This window comes from Cololabis saira, chromosome 2 (genome assembly GCF_033807715.1).
Source record: "Cololabis saira isolate AMF1-May2022 chromosome 2, fColSai1.1, whole genome shotgun sequence".
NCBI classification, from domain to species: domain Eukaryota; kingdom Metazoa; phylum Chordata; class Actinopteri; order Beloniformes; family Belonidae; genus Cololabis; species Cololabis saira.
The window spans coordinates 39,324,232-39,338,242 of NC_084588.1; the positions used below are offsets into that span (position 1 = coordinate 39,324,232).

The following is a 14,011-nucleotide window of genomic DNA, read 5'->3' on the forward strand; positions in this document are numbered from 1 at the left end:
ATGGCAGCCCTCTTGGAATGGTAACTCGGGGTTGGTGAAGCTTCTCCCACTTTCCCAGTAGGAAATCCCACTTAGAGGGGCGTTCCAGTTGAAAATTCCGACTTGGGACTGGGAAATTCCGACTTCCGAGGACAAATGGAACGCGGCAGTATGCAGTATGCCGCGTTCCATTTGTCCTCGGAAGTCGGAATTTCCCAGTTCCCAGTCGGAACTTCCTGCGTTTTTGCTGCGCAAACAAGCGCTCCCCAAGCGGCCGCCACTCCCACTCCTGCTCACAGAGAAAGGGACTTGTGATGCTACATTTTTAATGACGAACCAGCACTTTTGTCCAGACCTCCAATCTACTGCTTTCTTCAACATGTAGCCCCAGTCTTTCCCGTGACAGCTCTCTGTTCCTCGGTAAGACCGCACTAGTTTCTCTCCGCGACTTCGTCCTGCTGTGGAAACTTGTCTGTTTACTTCCGAATAGCTGGCATGCCAGGGGGGAAAGTTGGCGAAGTGGTTGAACTTTTCCAGCTGGATATTAGCTCTGCCGGCTAAGTTAGCCTAGTTATCTTTATAACAAAAGTGTTGACAGTAATAAATCATAAAAGTGAGCAGGAAAGCAGGCGGCTGACTCCGACTATCGGTACCTTTTTTTAATGAAAATGCTTGTAAACCTGACAGTAATGAAATGAAAGATCTGCGTGTTCGTTTAGTCTGGTGCACCATAAGATCAGAATCAGAATCAGGTTTATTTGGCCAAGTCAGGTCAAACAAGACAGGGAATTTGACTCACTGTACAGTAAATAGACAAATGACAACCGCGGTTGAATTGGTTTGATATTGGATATTGGATATTATGAATTCAACACCCATAAAACTTGTGATACATAACACTGATTTTGGTCATATTGCTTGTGATGTGTTCATGGTCATCTAGACTATATATCACAAGAGAGTAATTATTATAAAATCATATTATGGGCTGATTTAATGAGGTTTAATGAAAACAATCGGTGTTATGTATCACAAGTTTTATGGGTGTTGAATTCATAATATCCAATATCAAACCAATTCAACCGCGGTCAAATGACAGCTCTTATTAACATATATACAATTTAAAAGTGAAAGGTGCAGCAGTGTGAGGTCGACATGGATATTGAATGGTGCAGTTACAGCATATGATTGTGGTTATTATTATTATTATTGCACAGTGATTGATTACTTGGATTATTCTATGAGTGTTGAGAGTTAATCAGAGCAACAGTTTGGGGGAAGAAACTGTCTCTGTGTCTCATTATGAGGTAGACATGGTTATTGAAAGGTGCATTGTTACAGCATATGATTGTGGTTATTTTTTTTTTCAACTTTATTGCAGACACAGGTCCATATAAAACATAATACAATATAAAACGTATAAAAAAGAAATACAAAAATACAAAATATACATTTATAATATATACAAGCTATTGCTTGTATGTATAAAATATTCAATTTATAAAACATACAAGCTATTGCACCAATGCCACCTTATCCTAGAGGTGATTATTATTATTATTATTATTATTATTATTATTATTATTGCACAGTGATTGATTACTTGGATTATTCTATGAGTGTTGAGAGTTCACCAGAGCAACAGCTTGGGGGAAGAAACTGTCTCTGAGTCTCATTATGAGGTAGACATGGTTATTGAAAGGTGCATTGTTACAGCATATGATTGTGGTTGTTATTATCATCATCATCATCATCATCATCATCATCATCATCATCATCATCATCATTATCATTATTATTATTATTATTATTGCACAGTGATTGATTACTTGGATTATTCTATGAGTGTTGAGAGTTAATCAGAGCAACAGCTTGGGGGAAGAAACTGTCTCTGAGTCTGGAGGTTTTTGCGTACAGAGCTCTGTAGCTCCGTCCAGAGGGCAGGAGTTCAACCAGACTGTGTCCTGGGTGTGAGGGGTCTGCACAGATGTTACCTGTCCCGTTTCCTGGTCCTGGACAGGTACAGGTCCTGGATAAATGGACCTCATTGTCCGTTGCAGTCTGTGTCTGTCTCGTTTGGTGGCCGATCCGAGCAAGGCCTTAATCATAATTGCTCCATGGTGTGTGTCTCAGTTGTAAGTCGCTTTGGATAAAAGCTTCTGCTAAAATGACAGTAGTAGACCAATGAACAGAATCAAAGTTATTACAAGCTTTATTATATCATGCACAAGGTTTTCCAGCCGGTGGTACACTTTTCTCAAATCACATAGGTAGGAGAGAAATGCACACAGAGGTAATCTAAAAAGGGAAGAGTTCTTTGTACATGAACCCCATAGGTGGAGCCAGCTGCCAAACATGTCAGACCTTCAGCCGTATATCCCTGTATAATGCTTCCTACTTGAGATGTCAACCCATCAGTGTTAAAACATATGTTTCATTGTCTTCACCTAAATAAACACTATTTAACAGCCTAGTCATAAAACAGGAGATGACCCAGCAAATAGATTTAAAATGCCGGACTAAACCTGCAAACCCTGCAAACCCCCAGTGTAGAATCTTATAGAAAAATCCTTCAAATCTTTAAACAATTACCCTGGGGTTAGAGAGGCCTTTCGACTACGTTTCCTTAATGCCACACATTGTTTTGTTTACAGCTCCCGTCCCCTCAAGACTTTCGTTGGCAGCTCGCCGTGAAGGAGGATATGGACGTGTGACGCCTTAAGACAGGGACAACCCGAGACAGAGGCAACCCGCCCGGCACCAGGAGCCCGTCACAGCAGAGTTGGTAAGACTGCAACGTTTGCGATTATGTCAGAAGGGGAGGTGATGGGTGCTCCCGGTACAGAGGAGGAGCAGGAGTTCACGGTAGAGAGCGTCCTGACCAGTAAGCCACAGGCTGAAGGAGGGACATCTGCGTCTTCCTCGGTGTCCTCCCCTCATCCTCCTGCCACTTCAGCTACCGAGGACGAGGATGAGAGCGAGGACGAATCAGACATCTTGGAGGAGAGTCCCTGTGGCCGCTGGCAGAAACGGAGAGAGGAGGTAACAGCCTAATACACACTATCATCCATCCATCCATTAAAACAGGGCTGTCAAACTCATTTTCACCAAGGGCCACATCAGCATAATGGCTGTCCTCAAAGGGCCGGATGTAACTTATAAATGTAACTAAATGGAATCGAATGTAATGTAAAATAAATTTAACTACTCCTTAATGTTAAATAACTCATTATTTATTATAACCTATTCAAGTGACAATTAAAGTTCCATAGAAAACATATGTTTGCTTGTTGCTCTAACATAAATCCTTTTAAATTTTGTCACCTTATGAAAACCCACATAACTCCATTAATGAAGGATCAAACTTTGCAAACTTTAATGACTAAAACATGGGCTCAAGTTTTAGATACAATCATTTTCAGATTATATAGTTTCAGATCTAGTACTTTGTGCAGTGAGTATTTCATACACAGGTTTTAACCCCTTGTAGAGTCTTTAGAATTGATTATTATGCATTGTCACACAGTTTACTTTGAATATTTTAAAAACATTATATGTAATCCTATTATGGAAACCTGAAAAAAAAACAAATGTGACCCTGACCATATAGTTTGTTTCTTACAAGTAAAGCCTGCAGGATGTTTCAGTGACACAGTACAAAATAAATATTGTAAATGCATATCTTTTATTTGCATAAAATAACTTCACCTTTTTGATTTAGATTTTTTGAACACCTTTTAATTACTTTCATTGCAGTCAGCAATGAATGCATCCATTGATGTTTTATTGCCCATGTTTTTATGAACTTGTTTCCTGTCTCACCTCTGTTGAATGATGATTTAATGAGCCATTCTGTTTCCCTTAAATGTAGGTGAATCAGCGTAATGTCCCTGGCATAGATGTTGCATATTTGGCAATGGACACGGAGGAGGGGGTGGAAGTAGCGTGGAATGAAGTCATGATTTCAGAGAGGAAGAACTTCAAACAACTGGAGGTGAGACCCAGTGTTTGAAAAAAAACGATAAAACCATTTAAAATAGGTTTCTTTGTGAGTTAAACCTTGGTTGTCGTATAATCCTGAGCTGTTGTTGTAGAGTCAGATAACTATGAAGCATTAAACAAAACAACATTTTTCTCTGGTAGCTCATCTTAGGTGTGGTTCTTATCAGAACCCGCCAAAGGAAAAAAGAATATAATTTGCTGTTTTCAGAATATAGAATATATAGACATTGGCCAAGTAAAATAATAGAAGCGATTTTTAAGGAGAGTGATGGTATTTGAGGTGGTGGCTCTGTGATGTCGGTCAGTGACCACACATCAGTCGGTATCACGTGGGAACCAAGTTGCCTTAATTTCTCTCTGATAGATGATTTTACTTTTATATATATCTGAATCATAGTTTTTCATTGTGTTTCTATTTTTTCCACATTGCAAGATGTGCAGAGTAAGAGATGAGTATACAGGTATTTATATAAAATATTGATCAGCTGTAGGACTATGACCATCATCTTAATTTTTGGAAAGTCCTGCTTGCGGAGACCAAACACCTCAGACTCTTTGCTGTGCTCTTTGAACCCATCTTAAAAAACATATCAACCCCCTGATTAACAATACTTTGTCCTTGCTTGGTTTTAGGAGAAAGTCAAGGCTGTATTTGATAACTTAATCCACTTGGAACATGCTAACATTGTCAAGTTTCACAAGTATTGGGCTGACACAAACGAGAACAGGGCCAGGGTGAGTTTTGTGTCTTTCAATATATTACATTTTTATTCTGTGAGAAAAGGGTTATTATTGCTTAAGATGTGTTGGGATTATGTCTTCCTCTTTATTGTCTCCTCATCTTTCTCTTCCAGGTGATTTTCATTACTGAATATATGTCCTCTGGAAGCTTGAAGCAGTTCCTGAAGAAGACCAAGAAGAATCACAAGACGATGAATGAAAAAGTACAGTCGTAATTATTTACAAATATTGCAAATGCAGTGTGCAGTACATTTTTAGAAACTAGCCATAATGTGCTCTGACCATCATTTCCTGCAGGCTTGGAAGCGATGGTGCACGCAGATCCTGTCTGCTCTCAGGTTGGTACCTACTTTTTCCATTTGTTTTATATTCCCTGGAAAATGCAGTCGGATGGATAATAATGCAGGTCCCTGAGTAAATGCTTTTGTGTTTGATCCCCTATTATACAGTTATCTTCACTCATGTGATCCACCCATCATCCATGGCAACCTGACGTGTGACACCATCTTCATCCAGCACAATGGGCTCATTAAGATTGGATCAGGTATACAATTACAGTGGCTTCATTACAACAGTTTAAGCAGTGGAGCTGGAGAATATATATTCAATTGAGAAATAGAGATTTTACTCCACTTACATTCAAGTGTTTATAACATTTTCATGATTGCATGTACACAAAAGCCTTTTTGTTGACACTGAAATGTCAAGATGGTGTGAGAAAATTGTAGTATTATCTTTTGTACACAAAGTAACCTTGTATGTTCTGTGAAATGCAGATAAAATTTCCTTGAACTGAACTCAATCATACTTTATTAATCCGTGAAAGGAAATGACATGGTTTCTGTGTAAATAAGTTAGATGAAGTAAAAATAAATACATAAATAATAGATTAGCATCACTTTGCAAACTATTAGGCAGTAGGAAATGTAGCAGAGGGAGGCTTCATCCAAATCTCCAGAGATCATCATGATTGTTGTGTTTATCACCTGGCAACAATGCGCTGGTGATGTCATCTGCAGCCCGGGCAGGTAATGCAGGTGCTTCTCCTATAATTGAGATGTAGAAGTAATAGTGTAATTACACTTTACAACTGACTGGAAACATGTTGACAATCCCCCAATCTTTCTGCTGGTTTCCCTGTTGTTCACCTTCTCCTTGTGTCTTTCACACTTGCTGGCTATTTATCTTTACTTCTCTTTCACTACCTATTTTTCCATCAAGTTCTCCAAAATATCATGTGTGCTAAAAATTTGGTCGGAAACTGGGGGGCTTGGTGAATCCTCCAAACCATGAACAAATCCACTTGCATAGATTTTAGGAAGACCAGGAATAAGTCAAACACTATTTCTACTATCACAAGTTCAAAACACCCCAATGTTCACCTGGGCAAATAAGTGGACTGGAGACAAAACCGTGATGTTTCATATGTTCTCTAAGTCTGTGGTGGAGATTACAATATCATCTGCAGTCATCTGTTGGGGTAGCAAGATCCGAGCCAGTGACTTTTAAAAAAAGGAATGTAAAATGGAAGAAAAAAGAAAGTCTGGTTCTGTTCTGGAGCCACGAGAACTGATTGTGCAAAGACAGATGTTTCATAAAATTAAAAACACAATGGACAACACTTTGCATTCCCTTCACAACACAGTGATTCAACAGCATTGTCTCTTCCTGGCCCGTACCCTCCACACTTCCATCACAACCTACTGTTTTAGCCATAGAACAACATTCTCTCTTCTGTTCTCATTTGCAGTTGCTCCAGATACCATTAACAACCATGTGAAGACGTGTCACGAAGAACAGAAGAACTTGCACTTCTTTGCCCCAGAATATGGAGGTAGACATGACCAGAATGAGACCTGACCCATTAAAAAAAAAAAGAACAGTATATGGCTTTCAACAAAATTCCACAATACTGATTATCAGAAGAGAATGAAAACCAGTAATCTGGTCTTTCTATGTGTCATACATATTATTAAAAAAGGGACAAAGCACCCTTTATATTCAATGGACTATAATTGCATTAAAGTTGCAAGTTGAGCTACAGATCACATCATCAATATGTATCTGCTCATGAATATATGCATTACTCTAGCTACTCTAGCCTGCATTTCTCTTTAGGCCACCACAGTAAATTCCACACTAAGCTATGATCTGATATCCGTGCATACATCCTTTTCTCTTGTCTTTTTTTTGTTTGTGTTATTTTTTTTTTTAGATGATGATATTGTTACAACAGCTGTAGACATCTACTCATTTGGCATGTGTGCCTTAGAGGTGAGATGGGGCCTATAATAATTGAAATGACAGCCTGCACCTTTTCACAAAGCTTTCTTTTACCATGTGTTGATGTGTTGCAGATGGCACTCTTGGAAATACAGGGAAATGGAGACTCCTCTTATGTTTCTCAGGAAGCCATCAACAATGCTATACAGTTGCTGGAAGACCCTCTGCAGAGGGTGAGATGCTGAGTGTGCATGATCATGACTGTGTATAGTAGTAGTTTGTATTCTAATTTGTCTTATTGTTTATTTAAAGCAGTGTATTTGTTCAGGATTGTGTAATGCCGATGTTTATTTTTGTAGGCATTAATCCAAAAGTGCCTCGAGTGTGATCCCACCACAAGACCTACAGCCCGGGAGCTGCTGTTTGATCAGGCTCTCTTTGAAGTGCCGCTCTTAAAATTGTTGGCCGCACATTGTATTGTCAGCCACCAGCGTGAGTCCTAAACACACACATACAAAGTTGGACACAGAGTAACACAATTTTCATTTGACCAGAGAAATTAAATGGATGTAACAGAGTAATTTTGCATGCTTGACTATCATAGAAAACCTTGATTTGCCTTTGATCAGATTCTGTCGTATGTCTAAAATTATCACTTGGTCAAGTGACTAAGACAGGGGTGTTGGACTCCTGTATCACCCTGGGCCACATCAGCATTATCTTAAGTGTCAAAGGGCTGAGTGTACAGAAACTGCATGAACGATTCAATGTTGTACTTTTATTTTTAGAAGGCTGCATAATTACTTGCGCACTTACCTATTTTAGAAGTATTGAAGACTCTTGACAGAGAAATCTGCTTTCAGGCAATGAAAAAAAAACTGGTTTAATAAATTTAAATAGTAAAAATAGTCATGAAATACAGAACTGGATTCGAAGTACATAATTACTGTTGCATGTTCTCACGGGCCAGATAGAGTTAAGTGGCAGGCTGGATATGGCCTGCAGCCCATGAGTCTGACATGTCTGGACTAAGATATTGACTTAAGTTGGAGCTCATCATCCTGCTTTGCAGGGTGAGTTGCTACTAAACGTATATCTGTGGGTGCATTCCCTCTTTACCTATACCTTAAATAGTCATACAGCCTCTGGAAATGTAAGCAAGTGGGGTTTTTTTAAGGGAATTTTTCCATTATCCTTTAAGAAGTCATAGTGTTTTTATTGTCCAGATGTTTTTCCTGAAAATGCCCTTGAGGAAATTACAAAGAAGCTGGATCCCAATCTGGTCCTTGCTGTGACTAAAGAGGATGTTCAGCTCAAGTAAGTGCCAGAATTGGCTTCCATTTTTTCAGAGTCTGGGTTAGTTGCACCTAGCAGGCATAAAAACAGCACCACTGAGACACAATTATAATCCCACAATAGAAAACACATGGAAAGTAAAATAATGAAAGAAAACTACAAACACCATGTTGTGTAGTACAAGATAATATGCTTATTGATACACCTGACAAATTATAGCACAGCTGCATTAAATTTTCATATAAACTGTATGCCTGAGACATGCAAATTGATTGTATATTCTGTTATTAAACGCAGTTGTTTTAAAACGTCAGGTAAATGTCTCAAGTTTTTTGTTTTTGTTTGTGTTCTGTAGGTTGTCACAGTTTCCTCCCTTGGAACTCGACAAATTCCTGGAGGATGTAAGGTAAGAAGCCAAACAGCATGAAGGAAAACTGTTCAGAAGGTTCACTTCTAATTTTCAGTAACTTCTGAAATTGCACTGTCTGGCCACGTGGGGGCAGTAATGTTTTGTTTTTTGTGCTTCTATAGCAATATTTCCATCAGTGGCTTCCTAAATGATTATTTTCCACATTATAATCACTTCTCCTTATCTCCTGTTTGGGACCTCTGTCTCCTCACCCATCTCCTTCGTTCTCATGTTCCTTATTCTGCTCCCCTCATTTCTTTCTTTGTCTCTGTCTTCTTGGATCAGGAATGGTATTTATCCAATGACGGCGTTCGGTATACCCTCTCCCCAACGTGTGCAACAGGAGACTATTAAATCTCCAGTGGTCATCACCTCGGTCAGATCCCCCACACCCGAACCTGCAGAGCTTGAGACACGAAGAGTATGTAAAAGAGGTTAAAATGCAGATAACCAATGCAATATTATTGAAATTTCACAAGTTATCCTGATGACAGAGTTTCCAGACGTTCATGAGTGGTCACTTAATTGGCATATATGTATATGTAAAACTAACAATAGTAGGAGAAACTGTTCATTGTTTTGATTCATCCTCTTTCCTCTGCAGGTCATTCATGTGGAATGTAACTTTGAACCTGTGGAAGAGGGAGCAAAGTATCATGTAAGTCTCTCTTGTGACATTTGTAGGTTGATCATTTGTTGCGTTAACTTCTTCTCATTGATCAGCAACATGGCTCGCCAACAACTTGTTTTTACACTAACAAAGTTTAAAAGATGAATAATTTTCTCTGTTGTTGACTGTGCTTCTCCTTGTAGCTAACGCTGCTGCTGAAACTGGAAGATAAACTCAATAGACATCTAAGCTGCGACATGTTACCTCGTAAGGACAACTCTACATCATCTGATACATATAGTCCACTTAAAACTGAGACCATTCTTGAAACAAAATCACACCAAACTCTTTTAACACATTTCCTATTAACTTGGAAGCGCAGTGCACGAACACATTATATCTAAAACAAAATTGAATTTAATGTTTAAATAAAAGATACAATCTTTGAAATCTTCCGTTTTTCCAAGCATATGATTGTCACAGAATATTGACGTCATATCGGTACATCAACATGTTTGCATGTTCGTATGTTATTTTCTATCCATATGAAACCAAGAATTACATTTATTGCAAATATCACATTTGAAATCGGCAGGAAATTACAAGGTTATTACAAGTTGACAAATTCCTTGCTGGAGAACTTTAAAAAATATTACTTCTTTATCTCCATGTGTGTGTGCTGAGACAGACATGGTTGAAAAGAGAGGGATGCAACAATGTACAGAACATAAGACTGTTTAGGGAAGAGATTGTTAATCATCTGCCATAAAAACCACCACATTGAATTTTTAATTCCTTTCTGAAAGTGTCATTTTCATTATATTTTCCGGTTAAAAAAAAAGTGTTTTAGTGATCAATATTGATTTGATTCAACTTTATTGTCATTACACGTGTAAAATACAGGGTAACGAAATGCAGTTTGACATCTAATCAGAAGTGCAATAGTAGCAAGTGCAGTATGTACAGAATAAACAGTATATATAGTCCAGAGTAGATATGTGCTATATTCTCCAGCTACACACAGATACTGGTCACAATAATGTAGGCAGGATGATTTAATGCACACGCACACATGGGTATGGTAGGCATGTGTACTGTGACAGGCGTGTGGGGAATGTCAGCACTGTGAAAGGCAGCAGCTGACAGCTGTCAGCTCTTCTACCCGTCTCCTAGCAATCGTTCATCGCTCTGGCTCTCGCTCACACACAAACGCTGCCTCACACATTTCCACATATCCAATCACAAAAAAACCCTGTTCACTTTGTTTCTCTCGCTCATATTAGGAATATTCTTCCAGCCTTCCTTATTGACACACCTAAGTCCAAAGTCACGCCATGCATGGTCACAGGCGAACTGGGCCACTCAAACCCCCCACCCCCCTTGGTTTTTCCTAGTTTTCCTACACCCACAACACTGCATTCCCAATTTCAGATGATTTATAATCCAAACTAGAACTAATTTTCTCTAAAAGTTAAAATTAAACTATTAAAAGCAATTGGAGTAACTTCAACATAACCCCTAACCTCAGTATAACCTTTTTGTGACGACTGTGACCCACTGTTTCCTTTCTAAGTTTTTCTGTCTGTATTCTGTGTAATTCCAGCCGCATTCCTGGTGCAGTTATACATTGACAGCTTGGTTATTAAAAATTGCTAAAGCATGACAACTCCTCCACTCCCTTGGCACAGTGAAAGACCGCCTCAGTCCAGGGCATTTTTCAAAATAATAGTGTACAAGTACTGGTATTTATTTTAAATACTATTCTTTTATTAATGTAACAGGTGCAGTAAGAGCATGTTTGTTTGTGTGGTGAGAACATGACCATCTAATATCAGGGAACATTTTTAATCAGATAATATCATTATTAATTATTATTACAATGAAAATCTGATTTTCCTCCAATGTTATTCAATTTCCTATGTTGAAGGCCGGTCTCTTTCTGCTCAGGGAGAGAAGCGATGTGAAAGTGGCTTTGTATAAAATACTATCGTTAATTTTGTGTTTCAGATGAGAGTATTCCAGAATTGGCCAAAGAGTTGGTTCAGCTGGGGTTAATTAATGAGGTGAGTGTTTTGTGTTTAATGGCCATTCATCTTGGTTGTGTGTGTGATACTGTAGGTCAGTGTGCTGCTGCGTGTTTGGACAGTGATCACGACCATGTTGTATAATTTCTCCGACACACGTTTGTTATATATAGATACTCTGACAATCTGCTTACTAAGACTTGCAAAGAAGCCCACTCTAGTGTTATGTACATCTGTTTTCCTCTTTGTGACCTCATCCTTTTCATGGTTTCTTTGATTTTAGTATTTTAGTTCTTTGTGTGTCTCATCATAACCATATTGTTGGGTCAATACTCTGCTCTGAAACAGGCTGATACATTTTTGTAAAATGCTGAATTGTTGAAAATGTGTTTTTCACAGGCTGACCTTCTCAAAGTTTCTTCACTGCTTGAAGAAGCATTCACTCAAGTTCTTCACTAGCGAGTGTCCTCAGAAGTTCGCCTTCAAGCTTGTTACATCCCGTAAAAATCTCTGGACATTCCTGTGTCCAGTGATTTGTGTTTTTCTTTGACTTTTCTACAAAGCTTTACGTAGTTATGTGACCAAAGGAGTGAAGCTTTAGGGAAAGCTCTCCCAACTTTTCCATGCGTCAGGGAATGAAACTACTTTAAAGCACACAAAACCATAAACATAAAGCCAGGCAATTCCAAAGCAACTAGCTGTGAATACTATTTTATTTTTTATTTTAAAAAGCATAACGCATTCATCTACGAGTGGAAATATTTAAGTGAGTTGACCATCATGTATTATTTTGTTAAGGCTAATGACTAAATTACCTTTATTATAACTTTATTGATGCTGTACGAGACGTTTGATTCCAACAGGTTACATTGAAACCAGTCTTTCGTTTACATTAGGAATTGCCTCCGTTTTTTGTCTTGGGAACAATGGGTCTGACGAGTCTTGCAGAACTGATTCTCTTCCTTATTGGAGTCATAGTATATCCACTGTCATAGATTTTAAGTGTGAGGAGGGAAATGTCAAGCATCCACTCCTATTGACAGTCAGTGAAACTTCAGCTTCCGTTAAAAGAATGTAAGTCATGCCACTCCTTAATGCATCCCCATCCTCATTATGTTTGGCCTTGTATGACATCACACCCCCTGCTTTTTAACTTGGTTTGCAATTTCTTCAGCCAGCCTATTACCTGTCATAAGTGGCTTGCTGTTGTAATATGCTGAATATGATGCAACCTGGAGTGCAGACTTGCATCTTATTTAGCTTTATTATTATTTTTTAAATTACCCATAAATTAAAAACCTTTGATACAGAAGAAATATATGTGTATTAGAGCATTTTACATTTGGGACATCATCCCAACAGTTTTCTCTGGTAGATTCTCTCATGGTGACTTTTAGGTACTATGAACTGGCTGTCATTGTAGTGGTAGTGCTGCTGTTTTTTGTTAAAATAAATATATATATATATATGTATGCATGTGTGTGTGTGCATATATATATATATATATATATATATATATATATATATATATATATATATATATATATATATACATACAGTACAGTACAGACCAAAAGTTTGGACACACATCCACACATTTGTTTGAATGAGAAGGTGTGTCCAAACTTTTGGTCTGTACTGTACATATACATATGTATATATATGTATATATATGTATATGTGTATGTATATATATATATATATATATATATATATATATATAATTACATACTACGTAGACACACATACAGCTTCTATTTGCATACATGCCTTGTATCCTCTTTAATTTTGTTTTATTGTTTTGTTCTGTGAATGAGTTGCCGCTGGTTGACTTCACAGATGCTATTCTGGCCTTAGTTTCCTCTTGGGAGATTTGGGCACGACTTCGGCCTCTGTATCTTCTTTAAAAACGTATCGCATTTCCTGAAAGGTCTGTCTATGCTATATGTTTGTGAAAAATATTGTAAAGCAGGGTTTTGTTTCTTCTTTTCTTTTTTTTTTACGTGTATCTTGTTCTTTGTTTTTATTTTATTTATTTATTTTTTTTACTTGTTTCCTTTTTATTTACTGGGAAATTACAATGTGGCAATGTTTAGTCTGAGCCAACATAAATTTTAATATTTCTTTAGTTTTTGTTCTCATTAGCTGACTGATGGTTAGGTACAACTGTGAACTCTGTGTTTACATCATCATTCAGAATGCAAATATTTGAATATTACACTTATTCACACGGGTCTTGTTAAACCTAAATTAAGGTCAGGGACTTTCTAATGTTCTTTTTCTAACCTTTGGACTCGTAACTTAATTCTATGTGAACTACTGGTACTACCGGTACTGTTTAAAGAAGCTCATTCGATTCAGGACCTTAAATATTCAGTAAGAATTCGATTTTTTTTTTAAAGGAACATTTGTTTAGAAAAATCTTAACAGTTCAGATGTGATCACATAGTTATATTTGATCTCCTTCACTGACATACACTTACATGTAGAAAAAATATTTTTACCAGTTTGTTGGAAACTGAGCATGAGGGCTAAATGTTACTTTGATACTGATTGTTGCATCCATATACAACATTGTACACCTCACAACTTCAATCATTGTGATCCAACAGTTCCAGCAGTGTCTTAAAGTATTATTTTAAAACGTTTTCAGACTGCTGTTCTGCTCCATCTCACACATGTTACTCATCTTCTCACATTATTTATTTTCTTTTGTCTGTATGTCTT

At 37.8% G+C, this 14,011-nt stretch overlaps 1 protein-coding gene across 1 annotated transcript; it reads left to right on the plus strand.

Moving 5' to 3' along the window:
• The first annotated feature begins 269 nt into the window (after window positions 1-269).
• Window positions 270-12,746, plus strand: LOC133463623 (nuclear receptor-binding protein-like). The gene is made up of 18 exons (XM_061745260.1): window positions 270-399; window positions 2,634-3,021; window positions 3,851-3,973; window positions 4,615-4,716; window positions 4,836-4,925; window positions 5,020-5,060; window positions 5,172-5,266; window positions 6,473-6,556; window positions 6,938-6,996; window positions 7,080-7,178; window positions 7,305-7,437; window positions 8,172-8,262; window positions 8,597-8,647; window positions 8,936-9,071; window positions 9,255-9,308; window positions 9,464-9,527; window positions 11,268-11,323; window positions 11,684-12,746. The coding sequence occupies exons 2-18, from the start codon at window positions 2,788-2,790 to the stop codon at window positions 11,741-11,743; spliced, it is 1,572 nt and encodes a 523-aa protein (XP_061601244.1). The 5' UTR covers window positions 270-399; window positions 2,634-2,787; the 3' UTR covers window positions 11,744-12,746.
• Window positions 12,747-14,011: the final 1,265 nt, after the last annotated feature.

Bases quoted from the DNA above. Each gene is read 5' to 3' on its own strand.
- LOC133463623 (XM_061745260.1), top strand. From the start codon at position 2,788: ATGTCAGAAGGGGAGGTGATGGGTGCTCCCGGTACAGAGGAGGAGCAG. The intron at 5,061-5,171 runs GTTGGTACCTAC...CCTATTATACAG, and splicing joins CAGATCCTGTCTGCTCTCAG to TTATCTTCACTCATGTGATC. The intron at 5,267-6,472 runs GTATACAATTAC...TCTCATTTGCAG, and splicing joins GCTCATTAAGATTGGATCAG to TTGCTCCAGATACCATTAAC.